This window comes from Papio anubis, unplaced genomic scaffold (genome assembly GCF_008728515.1).
Source record: "Papio anubis isolate 15944 unplaced genomic scaffold, Panubis1.0 scaffold1155, whole genome shotgun sequence".
Taxonomy (NCBI): Eukaryota; Metazoa; Chordata; class Mammalia; order Primates; family Cercopithecidae; genus Papio; species Papio anubis.
Genome location: NW_022160689.1, coordinates 1 through 23678, shown reverse-complemented (window position 1 = coordinate 23678; position 23678 = coordinate 1). Strand labels below are relative to the sequence as shown.

The 23678-nt window shown below is 40.6% G+C and overlaps 1 protein-coding gene, 1 long non-coding RNA gene and 1 pseudogene across 2 annotated transcripts; 1 reads left to right on the top strand and 2 right to left on the bottom strand.

The window, feature by feature from the left end:
- The first annotated feature begins 7885 nt into the window (after positions 1 to 7885).
- LOC101018595 lies at positions 7886 to 10249 on the top strand (annotated as a pseudogene).
- Positions 10250 to 14856: 4607 nt separating this feature from the next.
- Positions 14857 to 15529, bottom strand: LOC116268575. The gene is made up of 2 exons (XR_001904888.3): positions 15438 to 15529; positions 14857 to 15203 (listed from the first exon to the last, which is right to left on the bottom strand). It is a non-coding gene; the product is annotated as an uncharacterized LOC116268575 (long non-coding RNA).
- Positions 15530 to 18818: 3289 nt separating this feature from the next.
- Positions 18819 to 22651, bottom strand: LOC116268564 (disintegrin and metalloproteinase domain-containing protein 21). The gene has a single exon (XM_031661246.1). It carries the CDS (start codon positions 21839 to 21841, stop codon positions 19673 to 19675), a length of 2169 nt encoding a protein of 722 aa, XP_031517106.1. The 5' UTR covers positions 21842 to 22651; the 3' UTR covers positions 18819 to 19672.
- Positions 22652 to 23678: the final 1027 nt, after the last annotated feature.

The following is a 23678-nucleotide window of genomic DNA, read 5'->3' as shown; positions in this document are numbered from 1 at the left end:
AAAATATTAGTTTGGACATCCAAGAGCTCATTCAGAACATTTCCGAAGCATTTCGACAACAATTACATGTGTTGTCTGGAACCGTAACCCTGCAGAGCTAGGTCAGCGCCTTGCTGCCTTTAACCCATGGACCCAGATGAAAACATGGATTTCTACAATCTCTGGAAGTATATTGCTTTGGGCACTTGGATTGAGTCTACTTCTTTTGGTGATTTGATGCTCCCTCCGTTGCCTCCAAAAACAAAAGAAAACACAGGAACAAATATGGGCTACCTTTTTAGGATTGAGGCAAAACAAAAACAAAAAGGGGGAAATGCAGGGGCCTTTGAAAACAGTATGCTGAGAATAGATAGGGCTCAAGGACAGTATCTCCAATTGAACTTTTAATGAACTCCCGTAGGTGCCAAGAAGGCGGGCAGATAAGAAAGAGCATAGAAACAAGGAACTGAGTAGAAGGTTACGTGTGGGAAAAGAAAGTTTGTTTTGCATTGCATTCTTTCTGCTGACGTGGGGTTTATGGAGTATAAATAAAGTGAGGCGGAGGCTCTGAGTGCGGCCGCCATGTTCTCTGTGTGTCTTTGTCTTTTGTGTGTTCTTTCATTCTGCACCACCCCCGGCACGGACCCCAACATTTTATTGGACAAAAAGATCCATTCTAGCGGCCGATTAGTTTGATGAATCATTCCTGTGGGAGAATGTAAAGTATGAAATAAACAAAAGGAAAGGGGAACGTCGGGAAGGATATAATGTAAATGGGCCTTTTGAAGTTGCTCTTCTACAAGCTGGAGTTCCTGTAAAGCCAAAGGAGTTAAATGACGTGAGCTGTCCAAGTGACTGTCTCCTTCTAGAATAGAGAAAAGATGTTATAACTGATACGTTGGTATTCCTAAAACAGGACGCATCCAATTAATGTGAAAATCCACTCTGAATTTTTTCTGGGGCAACATTAAGTGAGTAGAAAGAAAAGCTGAGTTTGTAATGATGCAAAAGCATCTTTGCTGCTTTTCTCTGGTGGGTGCAGCAAGAAGAATGGCCATCCATATAATGATATAAAAGAACAGAAGGATGACGCTTTCTGAACAGGATCCAGGGCCCAATGGACAAATTCCTGACACAAGGTAGGACTGTTTAACATACCTTGAGGTAAAACTTTCTGCATTGACATCGAGAAAGTGGCTGAGTAAATTATTAAAAACAGGGACAGAGAAGGCAAATGCTGGACAATCCTTTGGATCCAAAGGAATAGAAAACAATCCTTTAAATCAATAACCATGAGCACCAATCTTGAGGGAAATCATAGAAGGATTAGAAGGCCAGGTTGTAAGCTTCTCCTAGGTTGAATGTAAACATTTATAGTTTTAAGATTAGTTAATAAACTTATTTTATGTAAACATTTATAGTTTTAAGATTACCATTTTATGTAAACATTTATAGCTCTTAAGATTAGTTAATAAACGCATTTTTCACTCTTTTTTTAACATGACAAAGACAGGGAATTTCCATGCAGAAGTACTTGGTTTTATATGCCTCGCCAATTGTTTTGACTTACTCTTTTAAAGCCCCCAAGTTTTCTTTAGATAATGGCCACGTTTCACCTAAACAGAAGCAGTAGTTTTCACTTTAATTATAAAACTTGAGGCTGGTTAACAGGCTATGAGTTTAAAGGATTGCAGCCCATTTTAAACATCATATTTTGGCAGCTGAGGAAATATAAGGAATGCTTCTAAAAAAGAATCTCAAATTGTTGTAAAAAGATCTTGTCCCCAAAGATTAATATTGATAGGAACAATATAAAAAACATTTTGACCTTGTTGACCTTTAGGACCTACACAGGTTAAAGGTCTCTGACGCTTTGATGTCCACAGAAGCAGCACCCAAGCCAGTGAGTATAACTGAAACTTGTCTTTTTTTTTCCATTGTATAGGCCACTAATTTAAAACAAATGATAGACACATCCACCCCCTCGTGATAATTAACCCTTTTAAAACTATTCCATTAATGTGCAATGAACATAAGGGCTTTGATTAGAAAAACTAAACTTTCCTTAAAAACAGTTTTCCTGTAAGCACAAACCTCCCTGTCGAGATAATTCTAGATAGAACGGAAAAAAAGGCAATAAAAGTAATTGTGTAATACCCCCGCCTCTAGACGATAAATTGTGAGAGACTTGGTAAATTACAATAAGAATTTTATTAGTAACATCAGGACTACCGATTCCTGGAATCACCCATTAACCCCTGTGGGTATAAAGCACCTCGGTTGTTTTGACCCAACAAAGTCCTACAATGTCCTTTTGGCAAAGGGCCACACCTAATAATAGCTAATTTATATACTCCCTATTAGGAGACAAGGTATAAGGCTGAGTAATAGTTGTCAGCAACGGCGCCTGCTTAGTTGCCGTGATAAAGCTGAGAAACTGGGGTAAGGTGTGGGATCCATGAGGACTCTGAATTCATTCCTTGATGTTGTAGGTCATTGCTCACTGGGTATTGTAGTAGACTTTGTATTGTAATTGTTGGGGCCCCAAGCTCAGGGCCCCAGCCCTGCTTCCCAGAGAGGAGACAGTAAATTTCCACTTTATCAGTTTTGGAATCGACATTTCTCATTTGTCCAATGTCGACCTTTACCACAACATTTGTATTATTCCCTTGAAGGCAGCTTTCTGCCTCTGAGGATAAAAGTGTTCAATTTTTAAGGACATTCTTTCTTGAAATGTCCAGGTTTACCCCACTGGAAAGCAAAACACCTTGTTTGTTATTTTCTTTATGGCTTAGACAAAGCTCCAGCAAATAATTGAGCATTATAATAACCCTCCAACACCAGCACAAGTTTTAATATATTTATCTAAATTGGCCCCACTAGCCTTTAACGGTCTCAACAATTTTACAGTCAGCATTAGTATTTTTCAAAAGACAATTTTGTAAACAAAAATTTCAGCAGGGCCAACACCCACAGTTTTCAAGACAGCATCCTGAAGACGGGCTACGAAATCTGAATATGGTTCATTTGTGCCCTGTAAAATCTTCACAAAGGAAAGGAAGATTTTCCTGTTATGTCTACCTTTTGTTCCAGGCCCTAAAAACAAAGTCTTGATTTGTGTAAGGGCGACATCATCTAGGCCAGCCTGAGCATTAAGAGTATTATTGGCCCGCGTCCGTGAGTTGTTCCTCGTGCGGGTCCTGGGGATCACATTACAGCATTTTTTTCTAGCCTGTACATGCTCTTGTCCATCCACCAGCTGTGCAATTGTAACCACTGAGAACGACAAGAAAGCCTTCCCAAAGTCTCCCAGTCTATAGGAATTATCAAATTTTCTGATGAAAAAGCATCAAGAAGACCAAGGATAACAGGAGATTGAGGTCCATAGTTAGAAATGGTAGCTTTCATTTCTTTCAAAAATTTAAGCTGTAAGGCATTAAATTGGACATTATTGCTACACCATTTGGAAACTGGAGCATTAGGAGCAAAAGAAGTACTCAATAATTGAAAACAGATCCAGCTCCTAAATTTTCTTTATCTTTTCCTTTTTCCTCCCCCAATGGCGGAAAGGCACTGAGAAAACTTGCCAAAGGTAAGGAAGCTGGGGTTTGAGGCACTGAAAATCCTCTTCTAATGGGCAGAAGGAAAGAACAGGAAAAGCTCGCAAAAGGTGAATTAGAAGAATGTATCTTGTATTATCTGTTGAAGCATTTCCATAATACACTGCATGTCAGAATTCTAGAAGAAGGAAGAACTGGGTTTTTCTTGTTACTCTCATCTTGTTACCTTAAGGCAATGGGCTCCATTTCAGATTTATTTTTCCAAACTCAGATGCCTTTTTCTCCCAGGGCTGGCTACATCACCACACTCTGAATCAGTCTCAAGTAACTCTAATGCCTGGAGTGATAGAGCTACACAAGGTCCACAAATTTAGAGGCATAGTATCCCCTAACTGGTGAGCTCTACAAAGCTTTTACTACCTGTAACCATTCTCTCCGGGATTCAGCTGTACTTTAGTCTGATACTGGAAACCAGTAACAATGTTGTTCAACAGGCAAACAATCACTCTCAAAGTCTTTTTTCTTTTCACTTCTACTCCTATAGACAGCAACATTCCTTGAAACAGCCGTAGGAATATTCTGAGGCCAGAGAGGTAGAATTCCCATAATTTTCCCGTGGGTCCCCCTTTTTGTTTTTATTTTACAAAACCCGGGTGTTCCTCCGTTCCTGTTTCCTGGAGCCACGGATCTCGCTCATGCTTCAGTTGTTGGGGTCCGCGTTTTCTAAACAAAGGAATGAACACACAAGACAAATACATAGACGAAGACATACAGAGAACATGGCTGCCACACCCAGAGCCTTCCCGGCCTCACTTTATTTATAGTCCATAAACCCCATCGCCAGCAGAAAGAACACAATGCAAAACAAACTTCTTTACCAAGATGTAACCTTCTGCTTAGTTCCTGTCTCTATGCTCTTCCTTATTTGGTCCAGCTTCTCTTGGTGCCTCTAAGGGAGTTCTATTAAAAAGTTCAATTGGAGATACTGTCCTTGAGCCCTATCTATTCTCAGCATACTGTTTTCAAGAGCCCCTGCAATAGTACAATAACATAACTAGGTTGTTGACATCAATACAATTTCCTGGGCTACTCAGATTGGCCCTCAGTTATATTTGTACTGATTTGTGTGTGAAAGTATGTAGCCACTCCTGCTTTTTTAAAATCAGTAGTTTACATGGTAAATCTTTTTCAATTCTTTTACATTCGGCCTATTTGATTAGATTTGAAGTGAATTTTTTATACACAGCATAGTGTTGTGTCATGTTTATTTACCCACTCTGCTTCTCTCTGTCTTTAGATTGCGTATTAAGATCATTTACATTTAAGGTAATTATTATTAATGCTAAGTCTTCCTTTCATTATTTATTTCTATTTGTTATAGTAGCTATTTCTTATTTGTATTTGGTTTTGGTTTTCTGTTACCTCCAGCTGTGTATTTGTTCATTCAAGACACTGCTATAAAAGAAATCCTGGTGACTGGGTAATTTATAAAGAAAGAAGGTAATTGACTCAGCCCCAGGCAATACAGGAAGCATGATGCTGGCATCTGCTTGGCTTCAGGTGAGATCTCAGGAAATCCTACAATCATGGCAGAAGGTGAAGGGGAAGCCATCACTTCATATGGCTTTATAGCTGACGGACAAAGAGTGTGAGGAAGCTACGACCCTTAAACAAACAGATCTCATGAGAACCACTCACCATTACCTGAGAAGATGATGCTAAAACCATTCATGAAGCTGACTATCCCCATGATTCAATCACCTCACCATGCCCCACCTCCAACACTGGGGATTACAATTCAACATGAGATTTGGGTGGGGACACAGACGCATCGTGGTCAAGCTGCATCTATGTTACTGCAAAGGCACATGATTTCATTCTCTTTGTATGGCTCTCTATAGGGCATTCCATGGTGTGGATGTACCACATTTTCTTTTATCTAATCCACTACTGTTAAAGCAGCTAGATTGGTTCTATGTCTTTGCTATTGTGAATAGTGCTGCAATGAACATAATATGGCATGTCTTTTGATAGAACAATTTTTTTTCTTTGGTAGATACCCAGTAATGGGATTGCTCAGTTGAATGGAAGTTCTCTTTCTAATTCTTTGAGAAATCTCCAAACTACTTTCCACAGTGTCCTTTGGCCAATCTTTAACAGTAGATCCGCTAGCTGCAAACTCTTGTAGTTCTCCTTCCTTTCAGAATGTCTTTATTTCCTGTTCATTCCTGAAGGACAGTTTCACATGATATAATATTCATGGTTGATAGCTCTTTCCTTTCAGTACTTGAAAAATGTTGTGCCACATCCTTCTCGCTTCCATGTTTTCTGATGATAAAATCTTACTGTCATGTATTAACTAGGTTTGTCAGCACTCCATTTATTAAATAAGGAATCCTTTCCCATTGCTGTTTTTGTCAGGGTTTGTCAAAGATCAGATGGTTGTAGATGTGTGGTGTTATTTCTGAGGCCTCTGTTCTGTTCCATTGGTCTATATATCTGTTTTGATGCCAGTATCATATGCTGCTTTCATCGTAGCCTTTGTACTGTAGTTTGAAGGCAGGTAGAGTGGGATATTCGCTGCTTTGTTCTTTTTGATTAGATTGTGTTGACTATATGGGCTCTTTTTTGGTTCCATATGAAATTTTAAAGTAACTTTCTAGTTCAGTGGAGAAAGCCAATGGTAGTTTGATAGAATAGCACTGAATGTCTAAATTGTTTGGGCAGTATGGCTGCTTTCACAATATTGATTCTTCCTATCCATGAGCATGGAATTTTTTCATTTGTTTGTGTCCTCTCTTCTTTCCTATAGAGCAGTGGTTTGTAGTTCTCCCTCGAAGAGGACTTCAGGTCCCTTTGTAAGTTGTATTCCTAGGTATTTTATTTTCTTTATCCAGATTTTCAGAAATGACACCACTCAAGGATTTGGCTCTATGTTTGCCTATTTCTTGGTGTATTGAATGTTTGTGATTTTTGCACATTGATTTTGAAAATTCTGAGACTTTTCAGTTGTTCATCGCAAAAGCAATGGCAACAAAAGCCAAAATTGACAAATGGGATCTAATTAAACTAAAGAGCTTCTGCTCAGCAAAAGAAACTACCATTAGAGTACACAGGCAAACTCAGAGGAGAGAAAAATTTTGCAATCTATCTATCTGACAAAGGTCTAATATGCAGAATCTACAAGGAACTTAAACAAATTTACAAGGAAACAAATCACCCCATCAAAAATAGGGCAAAGGATATGAACAGACAATTTTGAAAGAAGACATTTCTACGGCCAACATACATAAAACCCCGGCCGGGCCGTGGCCTGCCTGTAATCCCAGCACTTTGGGAGGCCGGTGCGGGCCGGGATCACGAGGTCAGGAGATCGAGACCATCCTGGCTAACATGGTGAAACCCCTGCCTCTCTACTAAAAATACAAAATCCAGCCGGGCGTGGGTGGCGGGCCAGTCCCAGCTACTCGAGGCTGGGAGGCAGGAGAATGGCCTGAACCTGGGAGGCGGAGCTTGCAGTGAGCCGAAAGATCGCAAGCACTGCACTCCAGCCTGGGTGACACAGAGCGAGACTGCCCCCAAAAAAACTCCCCATCATCACTAGTCATTAGAGAAAATGCTAATGAAAAACCATAGAATGAGATGCCATTCACCAGTTAGAATGGTGATCATTAAAAGTCCGAAACAAATAGATGTGGGAAAGGATGTGGAGAAATTGATACTCTTTTACATTGTTATGGAGTGTAAGTTAATTCAACTGTGTGGAAGACAGTAACGTGGCAATTCCTCAAAGATCTAGAACCAGAAATACCCATTTGACCCAGCAATCCCATTACTGGGTATATACCCAGCGATTATAAATCATTATACTATAAAGGCACCTATACACGTATGTTTATTGCAGCACTCAAAATTCTTTAAGGAGAAGTTCCACTTCCTTATCATTGATATGCTTCCTCTTTAATTACATGTTGAGACCTTTCCTCATTTAGGCTTGGAGAAAAATGTCCTTAAGTGTCCTAAACTTGCATCAAAACCCACTTATTCATCAAACCTACCATACCTCCTGTATATGACATTTCTAGCCTAGCATGCTGCTATTCTAACCTGCCACTGCTTCTTGGTCTCACGGCCCTCCAGTTTCACTGAAAAACAGCCTCCTGGATGAGTACACACCATTGCGTAATAGCCTAACCCTTCCCACCTCACCTACTGTGGGGGTGCCAAGCCTGCAGACTCACTCTGCTTATCATAACTGCCCCTGAGGAGAAGGCTGAAGACTGAGGGATCCCTCTTTGTGCCTCCCATTTGATTGCATTTTCTTTGGTCGCTGTCTCCCTTTATTCATGGGACCTGCCTGGGTCCAGGACCCTTGACAGTGTGCTCTCTGGCTGCCTGTCCTCTGGGGTACTCTTGTCCCAGGTCTATTGTTTCGCACCCACCAGGATGGCGCTTACTTCCTCAGAAATTGTGATCCCCAGGAAAGTGCCTCCCACAGGAGGCGTGTGGAGTTGAGATGCCAGACCAACTCTCTCTTACAGCATGCGCTTCCAGGGCTGAAGGCACGTGATTCACATGGCTCAAGAAGAACATGATGCCCAGACATTTACCTGTTTTATCGATAATGACCAGGGGGCCATGCAGGAGAATCCACCCTTTTGTCCCACGAGACTGTTACTTATGTGACTTACACTGGAAGGGGTTCCTGGGTCTGTACACATTGACACCTGCCATGGAGGGCTGTGGCATGCTGCAGGTGGATGACTTGACTTATGAAATCAAACCCTGAGGCTTTTCCAAATTTGAGCATGTATCCCTGCTGTGTCAGAAGAAAGACCGAGAGGCTAGTAGATGTAAGACTGAAGGGGAAGAGAGAGACTGGCACCGAAAAGGTAAAACTGGCTGAAACTCCCCAGAGCAGGCCACTGCTTGGTTTGTGGAGGCACTATAGAAAAACTTTGAAAATTCACTCACACGGTTACTTAATGGATTATTCCAGCGGAACCTCTAATGTGTGTCACACATAATAGAGAATGTAGTGATTATTAACAGTGACATACATACCATTTTCAAACCAGTTTATTTAAATGTCTATATACGTGTTTTGTGCATATGGAATCAAAGGGATTTCGTAAAGTTTTATCAAACGTCTGCTGGAACTGCTGTAGAAAACTTTGGTTTGTGGAAATTATTTGATGTATTTACAAAAATTCGAAACATGATACCTCACATACGGCATATCAACTTGAAAACAAGGACTGTTATGCCCAGTTTAATGGAATGTGCAACCCCAACTGGGGAGCAATGTTTGTGTATTTAATGAGGTATCACTTATTTAGGGGGGCATGTTTAACAGCCGCATGCACTAGGTCATAACTTGGGCTTGACACATGATTCTGCTGGTTGTTATTGTTTTCGACGAACCAACTGTCTCATGGCTCCTGTTCCTGATCTTAATGATATGATGAGCAATTGTTCTTATGAGAGGATTCAACTCAGGTTGAATGGATGGGATCCTTGTTTGAGTGAACCAAATATTCCATACACTAATTTTCTCTTATGTATTGATTGTGGAGACAAGATCGCACCAGAGGGAAGAATGTGACTGTGGTTCTCTTTAAAGATTGTGCCAATGATAGATGTTGTGAGACTCCTGTATCCTTTCTCTTGGCAGTGTTTGCAATACAGGACTTTGCTGCCGTGAGTGTAAATGTCATTATGCTGCCCTGGAGTGGTTTGGCAGGAGACTTGGGTGGTATATGTGATCTACCGAATACTGTGATGGGAAAAACGAAGAGTGTCCAATGACGCCTATGTCCAGGATGGAACCCCATGTTCAGCAGCATTCGTTTGTGGAGGAAACCGCAGTGACCGCGGATATGCAGTGCCTGCCCTTTGGCTACCAAGTGAAAGACGGCCCCCAGCATGCTATCAACAATTGAATAGGATTGTGACCGACGGAAACTGTGGGTTATTCGACGGCGAGGAGGAAGCAAACCTTTCTTCTCAGAAGAAGATGATGTTTTTGTGGAATGTTGCACTGTAGTGGTGTCAGCGAGACTCGTGGAGGTGAGCACATTAACTACATTTCGTAGTATATTAGTAATGCACATAAAAAGAAGAAAAAATGCTTTGGCTATGAAGCACACCAAGGACAGACTTGCTGTGAAATGGGTCTGCAGTGGATGGTGCAACCTGTGGCCCAGGGAGCTACTGGGTCTTAAAACACACCAGTAGCCTCTTTTTATCAAGACCTGCATTTTGAGTGTGATCTAAAACATGCAATTACAAAGGAGTATGTAACAACCAAAAACATTGTTTCACTTGTGTGTTTGGGGTGGCAACCACCAACATGTGAACTGAGAGGAACAGGAGGCAGTATAGATAGTGGCCCTCCACCTGACAAACAATATCATATTGCAGGCAGCATACTTGTGAATACAAACCGAGCACTACTTTTAATATCTACTCGTTACATCCTTTTACTGGTTTCGCTTCTCTTTGGTGGCTTTTCACAAGCAATAGAATTTATGTTAGAGAAAGTATTGCAAACTACTGAACCTGAGGAGTAAATACTAATGGGAGCCCACACAATGGAGAAAATCTCATTGACACTTACTCGAGTTGTAATCAATAGTCATTATGATGGTTACATCACCTCTTAGCAATTTGATGTCATCTTGAAATAAAATCACTTGGCAATTTAAAAAGGGTCTGTGTGTTTAAATTTACTTAACATTTCCTGTCTGGTCATATTCTCAATACTTCTATAGATGATGGCAGAAACTCCTAGATTCACTAAGAAGAGGACCTGTACTCATTTAAGATTTGAGGCTAATGTTTTCTAGATACCCCTGTGGCAAATCCCATGTACACTAATATACATTTGCTCACATTCTTAATTTTTTTTTTTTTTTTTTGAGGTAGGGTCTCTGGTGCGTAGCCTGGCAGGTTGGAGTGCAGTGGCACAATCTCGGCTCACTGTAACCACTGCATCCCGGGGTTCAAGCAATTTTCCCACCTCAACTTCCTGAGTAGCTGGGATTACAGGCACATGCTACCACACCAGATTAATTTTTGTATTTTTAGTAGAGACAGGGTTTCACCATCTTGGCCAGGCTGATCTCAAACTCTTGGCCTCAAGTGATTCACCCACCTCGGCCTCCCAAAGTGCTGGGCACTTGGTACATGCTATCTGCTATCATTTTCATTATTCTCAGTATTTTTGCATTATGCTAAGCCTGGGGAATTCCATATGTAATGTCTCTGACTTTTTGTCTTTACTGTTAAACTATTACAGAAAGGGTCATTATTCACTGATAAATCACTTCTCAATTTATCTGGAAATTAAAGGTATGGGACATCATATTTTAAATCTCCAGGAATTGCCTGAGCCCAGCCTATCTATAAATTACAGGATGGAACTGACAGTCTGATAAATGTACAGACACAAAATCTTACCTAAAGAATCGCTTCAGAAATAGTGCACTAAGGTGGGGTACAGTGACTCACGCCTATAATCCCAGAGATTTGGGGGCCTGAGGTGGGAGGATTCCTCGAGGCCAGGAGTTTGAGACCAACCTGGGTAACATTGTGAGACTCTGTCTCTATAAAATATTTAAAAACAAAAAAAAATTATGCAGGCATGGTGGCACATACCTGTAGTCCTAGCTATTCCAGAGTAGGAGGAGGAGTATCAGTTTGAGACCAGCCTGGGCAACATAGTGAGAATCTATCAACACAAAATATAAAGAAATTAGCTAGGCATGGTGGCGCATGCTTGTAGTCCTAGCTATTCAGGAGGCTGAGTCAGGAAGATCACTTAAAGCCAGGAATTCAAGGCCAACCTGAGCAGGATAGCAAGACTCCGTCTCTAAAAGAATTTAAAAATCAGCCCGGTGGAATAGTGTGTCCCTATAGACCCAGCTACTTGGGAGGCTGAGGCAGGAGGATCACTTGAGACCAGGAGCTGGAGGTTACAGTGAGTCATGACTGTACCACTGCACACCAGCCTGGGTAACAGAGTGACACTGTATGTCTGTATGTGTATGTGTGTCTGTGTGTGTGTGTGTGTGTTTTAAAAACTATTCTCTTGTTTTTAAGGCTTGTCATATCCACCAAGAGGTGATGTTCCAGGTCACATAGTACAAGGGAGGTGGAGATGTGGAAGAAAAGACGCAAGGGGGACTTCAAGAAGATAGGGATCAGGATAGAAGGGAGGTAAGAATCAGAAGCATAAATAGAGGTAGACAGAAGGGAGGAGGCCTTTGGGAAAGGAAGATCATTGAAGCTTTTGAAAACAGGACTGAAGACGAGAGATTGTTCAAAATATTTCTTTTCATGGTTTCTTCATACCAAATAAAGTAAGTTATTTGTGGAATGTCAGCTATTCTGCTACCCTTTTCTTTTAAGGTGACACAAAAATGCACAAGTTTGACATGCCCCAAGTAACCAAAGGCACTCCAGTTCAAATGTATACCTGATGAAATTATGCCACTTAAGAATTTAACAGATTGATCAACATTGCACCAGACCATATGTCTACACAGATCTGACCAGGTGTTTGGGTTGAATAGGAGTTTCCATAGTAGAAGGAATTTGAGATAATAGAAGAGTCTTTTCTCACCTTAGGAAAGTTAGCTAAACTCTCTGCTCATCTACAGAACTCTGAAAGATGGAAGGAAAATGCTGACTTCAGTCTGACAAAAGGGTACCTAGAAAAAAGTCAAAGCATGCAACCACCATGCTATGAAAGAAAGTGAGGTGATGGGACGATCTGTGCAGCGAACTGCCATGGCAGTGTTTACCCATGTAATGAACCTGCATAGCCTATCCTGCACCTCTACTGCTGACCTTAAAATAAAAGTTGGAAATCAAGAACAAAAATAAAAATGAGGGAAAAAAAGAATCAGATACCAACAGCACGGCTGACCATTCCACCCACGGAAATTAGGGTTCTTTGATAATGCTGTCTTTGGCACAAAACTCGGCAGTGTTGGCATTTTGCACAAAACTATTCCAAGTAACAACACAAAATTATTAAACATATATATTATATAAGTTTTTTAAAGTGACTCACATAGAGGTTAAAGGCTTTATTCAATTGAACTACATGAGGGAGTACCTGAAGACCAGGTGATGTCACAAGTGAAGCAGGGTCAAGGTTTTTACAAGATGGGAACGTTCTGAGTAGCTGTCCTTGTCCTTTCAATTTTAGCATCAGTGTTCACCTTAACCAAAACCCATAGATGGAGACTATTCATATTTACTTGTACCTTCTTTGGAGTCTAATAACCAACAGAACAATAATTCTGAGAACCGTCTTTACAAACCTTGTGGGTTTTTGGATAGCCATGGGCTGTGAGAGGTATATAGTTTTTTTAAAAAGGGGTTGGGGGAGGGCGCTGGGCATGGTTGTTCATGCCTATAATCCTAGCACTTTGGGAGGCCAAGGTGGGAGGAATACTTGAGCCCAGGACTTTGAGACCAGCTTGGGCAACAAAGCAAGACCCCATCTTTATAACATTAATTTTGTTTTAACTTTAAAAAAATAAAGAGAAGAAGGAAAAATAAAAAGGACAAAAGTGGCAGTCAGGGAGGACCCAGAGCACTTGCTAATGTTTGTTTTAAATCTTTTGCACCTTCATCCCAGGAGGTCAACACTGCTGCACATATCCATTCACAGTTACCATTGCATTGGGTGGTTCCAAGTGGCTCCCAAGTGAATCCCCTAGTTTCTCCATATAACCCTCCATGCCTCTACTGGGGCTCAGCAGCCTTACCTTCCCTGCTCTTCAGGGTCAATTACTCCTGCCAAAATGACTCTTCTTTTTACCTGCTGGTCCTTGAACAGAAGATGTCCCAGATGCCCTGAGGGCAGCTTGCAGGTCTATGGAACTTATGCTGGGTCCTCTGGCAAAGATGCATTCTCTTTGTGGACCAAGACCTGCCTAGAGAACAGGTAGTTGCAAGGAGGGAAGCAGATCAGTGGATCATCAAGTGTGATGATAAGTGAGGCCACCCGGCTTCTCTTCCTTGGCTCTGGGCCCCATATATTCTTTCTATTGCATATACAACACCATGTAGGAATCTCTGACTTAATATACACAATGCATTGTGAAGGCTGGCACTCAATTCTTTCAGAATATTGTTTCTGAGCTGGCACTCTGGCTCTTCCTTCTGCAGGCCATTCTCAGCACTTTAGGAGAATAGATGCTACTAAATATTGAATATATGATACAAACAATATAATTCATTGCTATGTACCATTCCTGCACCTCATACACTAAAGGGTGAATGAATCATCTATTCATATGCTAAGTTGTATGAGACTCCATGCTTAAAGATCTTACAATCCGTATGCCCACAGTAGTGGTGCAGGCTCGAGCTCTATAGACAATATCATAACTAGAATATGTATATTTTCTTGTGTGAACTAATCGGTGGCCCTCCCAGGATAAAAGGGGCACAAAGTAGTCAATGTCTCACTAATTCACTGTTTGTTTTCCTTGAAGAATAGCACCTTCCCAGAAACTCAGCCTTGATCTGTGTCACTGGCAAGTTGGACATTCATGACAGAAGTGTCTTGATTAACTCCCTTGGCAAGTGGGAGTCCATGCTATTGAGCCCAATGCACCTCCATCTCTGCCACTATGGCCACCTGTTTGTGTGCCTCTGGAGAATTCATATACATGGATATCTTTTCAAGAGTGAGAAGACCCAAAATAATGGTCAAAGCAGAAAGTTTTTATACTTTTAGAAAAAGAACAATAAATTTGTGAAGAAATGACAAGACAAAAGTATAGAGAGCCAAAAGCCTGTGGGTTGTAACCTACTCAGCATTCCACTGGAGGCTATATGATCAAACAACAAACTGTTTATCATGAATGCAGGATGTGGGCAAACTCACAGCCGCCAGAAGGTATGCTGAGTGCAATCACTCCCTGGTACCGTTGTCCTTGAGGTTATCTACTGGAACATCTAAAGACTACTGTTCAGAGAATACAGTCGTGCAGGCCTGCACCGAGTCAAGCAGCCTACTGACAACCACCTCCTTCTCCCTATCTCCTTTTCTCAATAAATATGAAGGAAGCTATAAGCTCAGGGCCCTTGTTCACTAAAAGCAAGGAGCCCCCTGACCCCGTCATCCAAATATACTCTTTTGTCTTTGTCTTTGTTCATCCCCCTTTGTTCCATCCAACAGGGACTGGGGCCATGACACAAAAAGATCTAAGCTAGGGACAGTGAATTCCAGGGAAGTCACTAGGAGATGTATTGGTGTGGAGTGTCAAGGAGGAGTTATAAAGCTAGTGGAAGATAAGAGTTACTTTAGTTTATTTGTACAGGTCTACTGCAGCAAAAATTTCCAAACCTGGGGATACGGTTATTTTCTTGTCCTGGCACAGGGAAGGCATCTTTCTCCATGGAAGTTTTATGGCTTGCTAGATGCAGGAAAAGGCAGGTCAGATAGTCACTTCTGGAACTACAGTTTCCAAAGTGCTTTGAGCTTGAAGTAATCAATACACTAATTTGGCATATTTTAGAGTGGCACACTTTTAACTCCTTTATTTTTCCTGTCTGAAACTTCCGTAACAGTTTCAAATTAAAAGCTGAGTTGGTATTTGTGGAGAGAAGAGTTGTGTTAGCAGCTGAGTGGCAAGGGATCTGCAAAGGGAGAGAAGAACACAGATTAGAAGGAGAATTAATAAGCAGAAAAGCACAATCTAAACACATTTACCCATACTCCATTCAACCAGTCTCCTATCCCTGACAATGGGTCAGGCCAATTGAATGGTTTAGCTTCATTTATATGACGAAGAGTGTTTATCTTGTCTTTCAAAAAGTTCAGATTAGATTCTATTTGTCACTGGTGGTTTACATATAAGCAGCGTTCCTCACCAATGATTGCACATGCTGCTCCTTCTTGGGCTGTCATTCTATCCAGGACATGGTGATTCTGGAGTACGACAGAGGCTAAACTGTTAACTTCTGGTTGGAGTCTTCTCAGTGCTTGCATAGTAATACTGACTCCTGTTCTATTACCATGGAAACATTGAGAATTGCCCTTTCCCTCTCATAAGTTCCAAAGCCTGGGAAAATGGATCTCAGCATGGAAAGGAACTTAGAATTGTGACATATAAGGGGATTTTCTGTAACATCTCATTTAGTACACTTGTGTGGCATTACTTTATAAACAAAGGAGCCCAAGTTTATAATTTGGCTGGCATTGAAGGAGGATTACCTGGTGACAAAGGCATTGGGTATCTGAGTCCCCATCATTCTGACCATGTAGGTGAGAACCCTTCATAGACCTTGTCACCAGGCAAGATAAAAAGACCAGTGTGGTTCACAAATAATATCAGAGTCAAATTTGTGACCCAACAGATTGGGGTTTGTTGTGCCTAGTCTTCTGTCATATTGGCATCTGTGAATCTGTATGTGTCCCTGTCAGTCCATAGGAGCAGAACAGATTGCACAATATCAGATATAGGAGATCTTTAGTTTGGTTTTGGCAGCTATAGGGCTTGATTTTGTCACCTGGCCAAGTTATTCCACATTTTTTGAATACTCGCCATGCTATCACCATGTAATCTTTGGTGCCTATCAGTCTAATGAGGAGAGCAAGTGAGCAAATCCAAGTTGCACAGGGCTGACTTCTGGGCCATCCATAACATCTGGTGATGTGGCAAGTGTTTGTACCATAGGAGTGTCAGGACCATTTATGACCTTCGTGAGAGGCTTATGGGCCATCTGTGGCATCAAGTCACAGGGTTTGATTGTGCTACTGCCTTGGGAAGTTACCTGTGAAAGATCCTGCCTCATCTCTGCTTTCAGTACAAAGGGAAAAATCCCCTTCTAATATCTTTACCTAAACAAACGACATTCCTCAACCTTCTACGCAGGTGTCCAACTCACCAAAAAGAGAGGTAGTGTGACGTTGTTTTCTTTTCATGGAAGCCATACTTTGTCATGCGTCCATGCTCCGGACTTGACCCACCAGGCACTTGCATCAGCAGGAATGAAAATAAGTTCAGATAATTTTGTATAATCTAGATGCTGTTATACCAGCAATCAGATGGCTTAGTTCACGTGGCCAGGGTTTGGAAAACTCGTGCAAAGCGATGTTAGTTCTGTGCCTAAACTGTTAAGAAAACAGTAAAGGTTAATAACAATAAGACACAGTTTGAAAGAAAGTCCATAGTGGAGGATCAGAGGGAGAACCGAACAGACTGAGATAGTCTCCAGTCAGCTTTTTCAATAAGTGCTCAAAGAACAAAGAGGACTTTGTGAAGAAAAGAAAAGGGTTTTGGGGTTTTTTTGTTTGTTTGTTTGGGTTTGTTTGTTTTTGTTTGTTTGTTTGTTTGTTTTTTGAAGGTAGAGAGAACCAGTTCCTGTTATACTAACAATGTACACCCTGTCTTGGATCCCAACACCACATAGAAGTCCCATGAGGACTGGGGAAACTACCATGCTCATTCACACAACATCTCTCATTGGTCCAGAGTTGCTTTCAGATGATTTAACTCCTTCTTGTTTCCAGCTTCCTCCATGAGTGCACTGAGCACACCCCCGTAAAGCAGAAAGCCATTAGTGTGTATAGGACTTGTCATCCGTGCTACAGACAGCCTCAAGGTTCAGCCTAAGAGGATACAGGCAGGTACCACCAGCATCTGCTGTACCAGACTTTCCAGCCCCAAATACGTTTACTTTTACTCTCATTTGCCTAGGATTGTATTTTCCAAGTAAACCATTTAGATTTAATCCTTGCCTCAGCATATGTTTTCTAAGGAACCTGGGTACAGTAGATGCTGAAAGCCCACCCTACATCTTCTCGTCCCACTTGAGTTCACTTGCAGCCACAGTAGACAATCTCCATGCTCTGAGAGTTTACCACTTCACGTGCTTATATCTCAGATATTCTTTTCCTTACAGCTTTCTCCTGAACCATGGAGTATTAATCAAAGTTGTGTTTCACATGACTTCTCAGAAAGCGCACAGGGATGGCTCTAGTTGTCCACAGAGAAAACCTACTCATTAGTCTACCCTGTTTTGTGCTTCCCCAGAAAACTAACTCCACTTAAATCCTGTCTCTGGGTCTGCTTTTTGGGCAATCCCAATTAAAACAGGAGGTAAGACTCTATGCTTGTTATGAACAGGTGAATTCTACCCACCAATCCTGGTATAATTGACTGATATAGCTCTAATTAACTCAGTGAATATAAAATAACTATGCAGCTTTTCTTAAAATAAGAATATTGCAAAGTGCACTGCTTCTTGTAAAAATTTATAAGTAAAATAAGGTGACTCTAACAAATTAACTTTAAAATACAATACAGGATCCCAATTTACCAGCAAAGCAGTGATAAAGGATTTATTCTATGAAGTGTATCAGGACAACAGGCTACCCATTTGGAAAAGTATACGATTAGATACCTATCTCATTCCTTATAGCAAAATAAATTCCACAATTAAGCATAAAAGATGAAACCAACATAATCCCAGAAACAATGGATTATTTCAAAGTAATCTCAAGCAGAAATACAAAACTCAGCAAATATAAAAGAACATTAGGCTGACAAATTTTACTTTAATCAACTTCAATGGTTTTTTACCATAAAGCCTTTCAACAAAGAATCAAAAAACTGGAGCAGCTATCTTTTGTCTCCATATGGATGTGTACACTTACAACATGTGGAACTTTCTCTGATTTGACCAGATTGTATTATTGGTTCACTCCTCCCTCCTTGTGTGACTCCAGTAGCTGTCCTCTGCTTCTTTTTGCTAACACATTGTTGGACCCTCTCCATCTCTGTTCCTAGAGGGCATCAAACCATAAAGGGGTGACCACAAAGTGATAGGGCACACAAGTGGAACACTTACCATTTCATAAGGAATGCTTCTATGAAGATATAACATTTAACCTCTATTGAGAGAAAATAGGAGTTTTCCAGGGCAAGGGAGTAGGGGCAGGGTGGTAAACAGCATTTTGGGAATTGGAGATTTCATGTACAGAGAATATGCAGAGAATGACACAGCCAAATATATTGAAACATGAAATAGAAGATGCAAAGTTGGCAACGCATAATGAAAAATGATATGCAAAAGGTATTTTGACTCAATTTACAGAGTGCCATTCAGAAGTTAACTGATCAATACAAAGGGTATCTGACTCATTCTGTGTTTTCAAGAGACAGGCTTTCCAAAAACATGGAGAATAGACAGAGGAGAAGATACATTGGGGGAAGAAAAGACCAGCAAAATGCGTCAGGTACAAACAGAAGCATTTTAAATATTCAAAGTTTAATTTTGAGCCACAGCTCCAGTAGTTTATAACAGAGGATCAGAATGACATCCCAAGGTATCAAAATATTATTTTTACTTTTCATAATTTCATGTATTTAATACTCCATTCAGATTCATGACTTCATTTAAGTATTTATTGAGTAGTAAGCACTGTGCAGTGTTCCAGCTATTGAGGATACAATGGTGAGCAAAACAGATGAAAACAATCCCGCCGTCATGGAGATTATATTTTGGTATGTGAAGCAAGCAAATGATCCAAAAGGATATCCAAACTGCCAAATTAAGACAAAAAGCTAGGAAGCACACAGGGAGCAAAATCAGGAAATTTCATCAGATAACAATTTCTTTATACTTAACAAAAATTCACTTATTTCTCTCTTTTGGTTACCAAATAAAAGAAGTTGGGGGGGACAAATATTATTATCACCCCTACACCTTTTCAGATTTTGAAGCAGAACATCAGAAAAGGTAAGTAATTTTCCCACATTGATAAATGTCAGTAGAGAGGTAAGCCTCACTCCTGGACTCTCTGATGCAGACACATCTCATGCCTTTCCCATAAGTCATCTCTGTGCACAAGAAACACAACAAGGACTAAAGGGAGGGAAGGATGTAGCTTTATTTGCTGCTTAAAACAATGAACAATAGATAGAAACATGTTAAGAATAACGTGAACTTAATGACAATGTTTGTGGTTCTGACATAAGGGAAGATCTTTGCAGCTTTCTGGAAATGGTCAGAAATATGCTGTTTCAGGGATGTACTACCATTTCTACTGCCAAGAGACTAAAGTGTAATAATGCATGGAATATTAAATTAGAGACATTTTCTTAACCTGATGAATGAGCCTTAGTTTCTTTGGGACCAGAACATTGTTGTAGATACATAAGAAGCCCAACAGTAAACAGGAAAATCAAAACAGACAAAGAAGGAATCACAATCAGTGGCAAAAATCCTCTTTTCTTTGCAGATGCTGGGCCACTGTCAACACTACCCCCATAGCCTCTGTGCAGGCAGTAGGGAGGGGACCACCCATAGCCACAGTGGCAGTGATGTTGGTTATTGCAGATCCCCTTCATATTGCAGGTCTCAGGAAGGCAGACATGTGACAAGACAGACAGACTGACACACTTCTTGTGGATGCAGATCTTTCCTGGGCCACACACAGTACCATCTTTCACGTCACCAATGTCAGGTATGTTCATCCTTAAATGATTGTCAATACCCCAGCAGGTGACGCCATTGATACGAGTGTGCTGCAAAGTAAAATGATCTTGGAGAAGAGGAATGTCTCTCACATTCTCACATTGAACTCTCCCACAAAAGACATCAGAGATATGACATTTTAGGTATGTTGTGCCATTTATACCACAGTGACCAAAACGGTTTCCCTGAGAGTTGATTTCTTTATAGCAATTCTGAGATGCACTTTTTGCATCTTTACCAAAAATCTCCCTGCAATGCTGGTCATGGTTATTACATCTCTTTTGATAGCAGTAGGCACTGTCACTACAGGGGAACCCGTCCTGCACATATCTATCTTCTGGACACTGATGGGATGTTCCATTGCACCATTCTGGGAGGTCACATTCATTGACCTCTTGTCTACAGAGTTCCCCTGATGGCATGAACTTGCAGTCTTTGCAACAAAGCCCGAAAGCACAGGCAGCCCCAGGCCTTAAAGTACAGTTCAACAGACAACAGGCATCTTGTTCACACTGCTGTATGGATCCACAGTCACACTGCTCTTCTCTTTCAACCACACCATTCCCACAGCGCTTTAGCATAAAGATTTCCCCCAATCTTGGAGGATTATGCAGACATGATCCCTGGTTTAAAGTGGTCTTCATAAAATCAGCATAACTGCAATTGGTGAATTTCTCTGCTGGCACTCTAAAAGTATTCATGATGCAACCTCTTTCCCCACAAAAACAGAATTCTTCATCATGCTGCATACCCAAAATATGACCTAACTCATGGGCCACAGTGTTGGCAAAAAGAGACCAGGTATCTCCTTGAAAATTATCAACTCCACAATCAATAGGTGGACGACATATTCCTGCAATGTAGGCTAGACCAAGTATACTTATAAGTGAATTTTTTATGAACATATGTGCAGCATCATGCTGTAGTTGGGAAAGACTGATTTGTTTCCATTGAGAGAAATCGTTCAGGACCTGTTCTATGCTTGTCATTGGGAAAACATTTCCTTGATTCCAAATTTCAATTCCAGTCAAAATTACATAACTACCTAACTGTTTATACATGGAATCCACTATGTTGACAACAAGAAATACATCCTCTTGTACCTTTGAGATGTTGCTTTGAGAGTAAATGAAGAAATCATGGTTCACCACAACAACTAGCTCCAGAAACCATGCATGGGTCCACCAGTCGCCAGCAGATTTTGGTTCCAGAACTGAGTTTTCAGCCTCTTCAAATGCCAACTGTTGGCGTGCTACTTCCTTCTCTGTTAAGCCACATCTCATAGCTGAGAATTGTGTCTCGTTACTGTTTATCTTATAAACCAGGTGTTCAAATGTGGCAGAGTGCCTGATGGGTTCAATTTCATAAGTGAGGCCATTTATTTGTAATACCCCTCGAAAGCCCCCAAAACAAGCACTGAACACAGCCAGAGACTCAGGGACCCCCTCCACGTAACCATGATAGTAACAGTCATCTGGGATGAAGGGCTGATCCTCCAGGAGGGCACGCTCATCTGTGTAGGTGAACACTGGGAGGTGTCTAGAAACCAAGAGCTTCTTGACCCTCATGTGAACAACGTGTCTCTTTCCCCCAAGCCGCAGACTATAGGAGAGCCATCCAGGAGCCTTTGCACTTCTGCCCCTGCTGATCACCTTCAAGGGGATCACCACTTCTGGGGAAGTGAAATGCTGGGAGGGCCCAGCCTGACAGTAGCCAGAAATGGACAAAAACACCCCAAGCCAGAGCAGCAGAAGAGCGACCCTGATGTACACTAGGGTCCCATCCACTGCCATTATGAAGTTGTCGTCATGGAGCCATCTGTCCAGAGCAGAAGAGGACAAGGTGTGAGGCACTTCTGGTCTGGCTCCTCCCTCTAAGCTGCTTAGGATGCAGGGCTGACCCTATGGATCTGTGTCCTGGCAGAGTTAGATCAGAACTGCAGTGCTGGAAGTAAAAATAAAAAGATGGGTTGGAAAGGTGATAAGTAAGGAAATCAGGAGAGAAAAAGAATGGAGTGGTGAAAAACTGGTTGATGAATCAAGAAAATGCTTTGGATTTGCTTTTAGTAAATAAGGGTGGGAAGTTAGGGGGTACAGAAAAGACAACATTGGCCACGTGGTAATAATAGTTGAAGTTGGAAGACGGGTACTTAAATAGTTATCTCAGTCTTTACAGGCAGTATGAAAATGTCCATAATAAAAAGTAAAAGCAAAAGTAAAGAAACTTAAGAGTAGGGTGACTCTATATCTCAATTTGTCCAAGATAATATTAGTTTATACCTGTTGCCCTTGCAATAACTATTGATAGTGTCTCCTTTGACTGTCCAAACTGGAAACATCAAAAACAATCACAATTCTGTGTCAAGTTGCATCAGTCTTATGATTTACTTTAGTTTCTTTATCTCAAAGTTATTTACTATTCCTCATTGTATTCATCTTTACTCATAACTTCATTAGACTGAAAGATTCTTGACTGCATGGTTTATGATTTTCTTTCATTTTAGTATCCTCTGTAATGCCTCATAGAGCTCTATGTACAATGAAAAGTGGAAAGAGGGAGGAGGAATTGTGAAATGTCTTGGATTGTAAGTGAATGCTATTCATATTGTAGTATAATTTTTAGAAAAGAAAAAAAAATTCAGGAAACATTGACATGATTTAAGGTAAGGAGAGAATACTGTTGCTCTCTCCAGTTAGCCATAGGAGAAACCCAAAGACAAAAGCAAAAGCTTTCAGAAGAGAAAATGAGAATCTGTGCAGTTTAAAGGTCTTGGGAAAAGGAACTCTTGTCTTATTAGGGCAAAACTGTTGGAGAGTCTGGCATTTTAGAATTGCCAGGGAAGAGTCCCAATGTTTGCTCAAATATATTTACCAAGAGTTTTTGAAAGTAGGGAATTTCTGCACCTGTCATACAGTCTGGCTGGCAATACTTATCTATTTCTTTTTCTATTTATTAAACAAGTCTTTATGTGTTTGGAGCATACAAAGTGCAGGACATTGTTCTAGATATTAGAGAAAGAAAATCAAAATACAGAGCATTAAATAAATTACTAATTTAGTGAAGAAACTTGTGGCAGGAGCAAGAATAAGCTTCAGGAGGTCTATAATACTGTATTCGATATTTTATGTATTTCATGACTTTTTTTTTTTTTTGCTGAGGAGAGTGTCCGTCCATATATTTCATCATAGTCTCAAATGACTGTCAAAAGTGAGGCTAATAAGCACTGAGCATGTGTAGAAACAAACAAAAAACAGATAATTATAATATGATCAAAACCAGATAACAAAGTTTATGCTTCAGGGATCCTCATTGTACAGACCTCTATAAAGACCTTGTAAGGGGCTCAGCAATGGACTTTATGAAAGTCATATAATTATAAGTAATCAAAATTAGTCACTATACAAGAAAAATCTCAAACACCCTGAAATATTACATTGCACACATAAAAGACTTAATAAAGGTTTTCTAAAATTTGACAATAGTAAATTTAACTATTTATCTCATTACCAATAACAAGCTGTGAAGCTGAATTTTCTTTTCTAAACTATTAATAATACAAACTAAATTTCTATTAAACATACTAAGGAAAGGCAAATGCCTTTCAGTTCTTGCCATAGAAATTATAACAAA

What these genes read in the sequence shown, in the direction of transcription:
- LOC116268564 (XM_031661246.1), bottom strand. Translation starts at nt 21,841, where the DNA reads ATGGCAGTGGATGGGACCCTAGTGTACATCAGGGTCGCTCTTCTGCTG.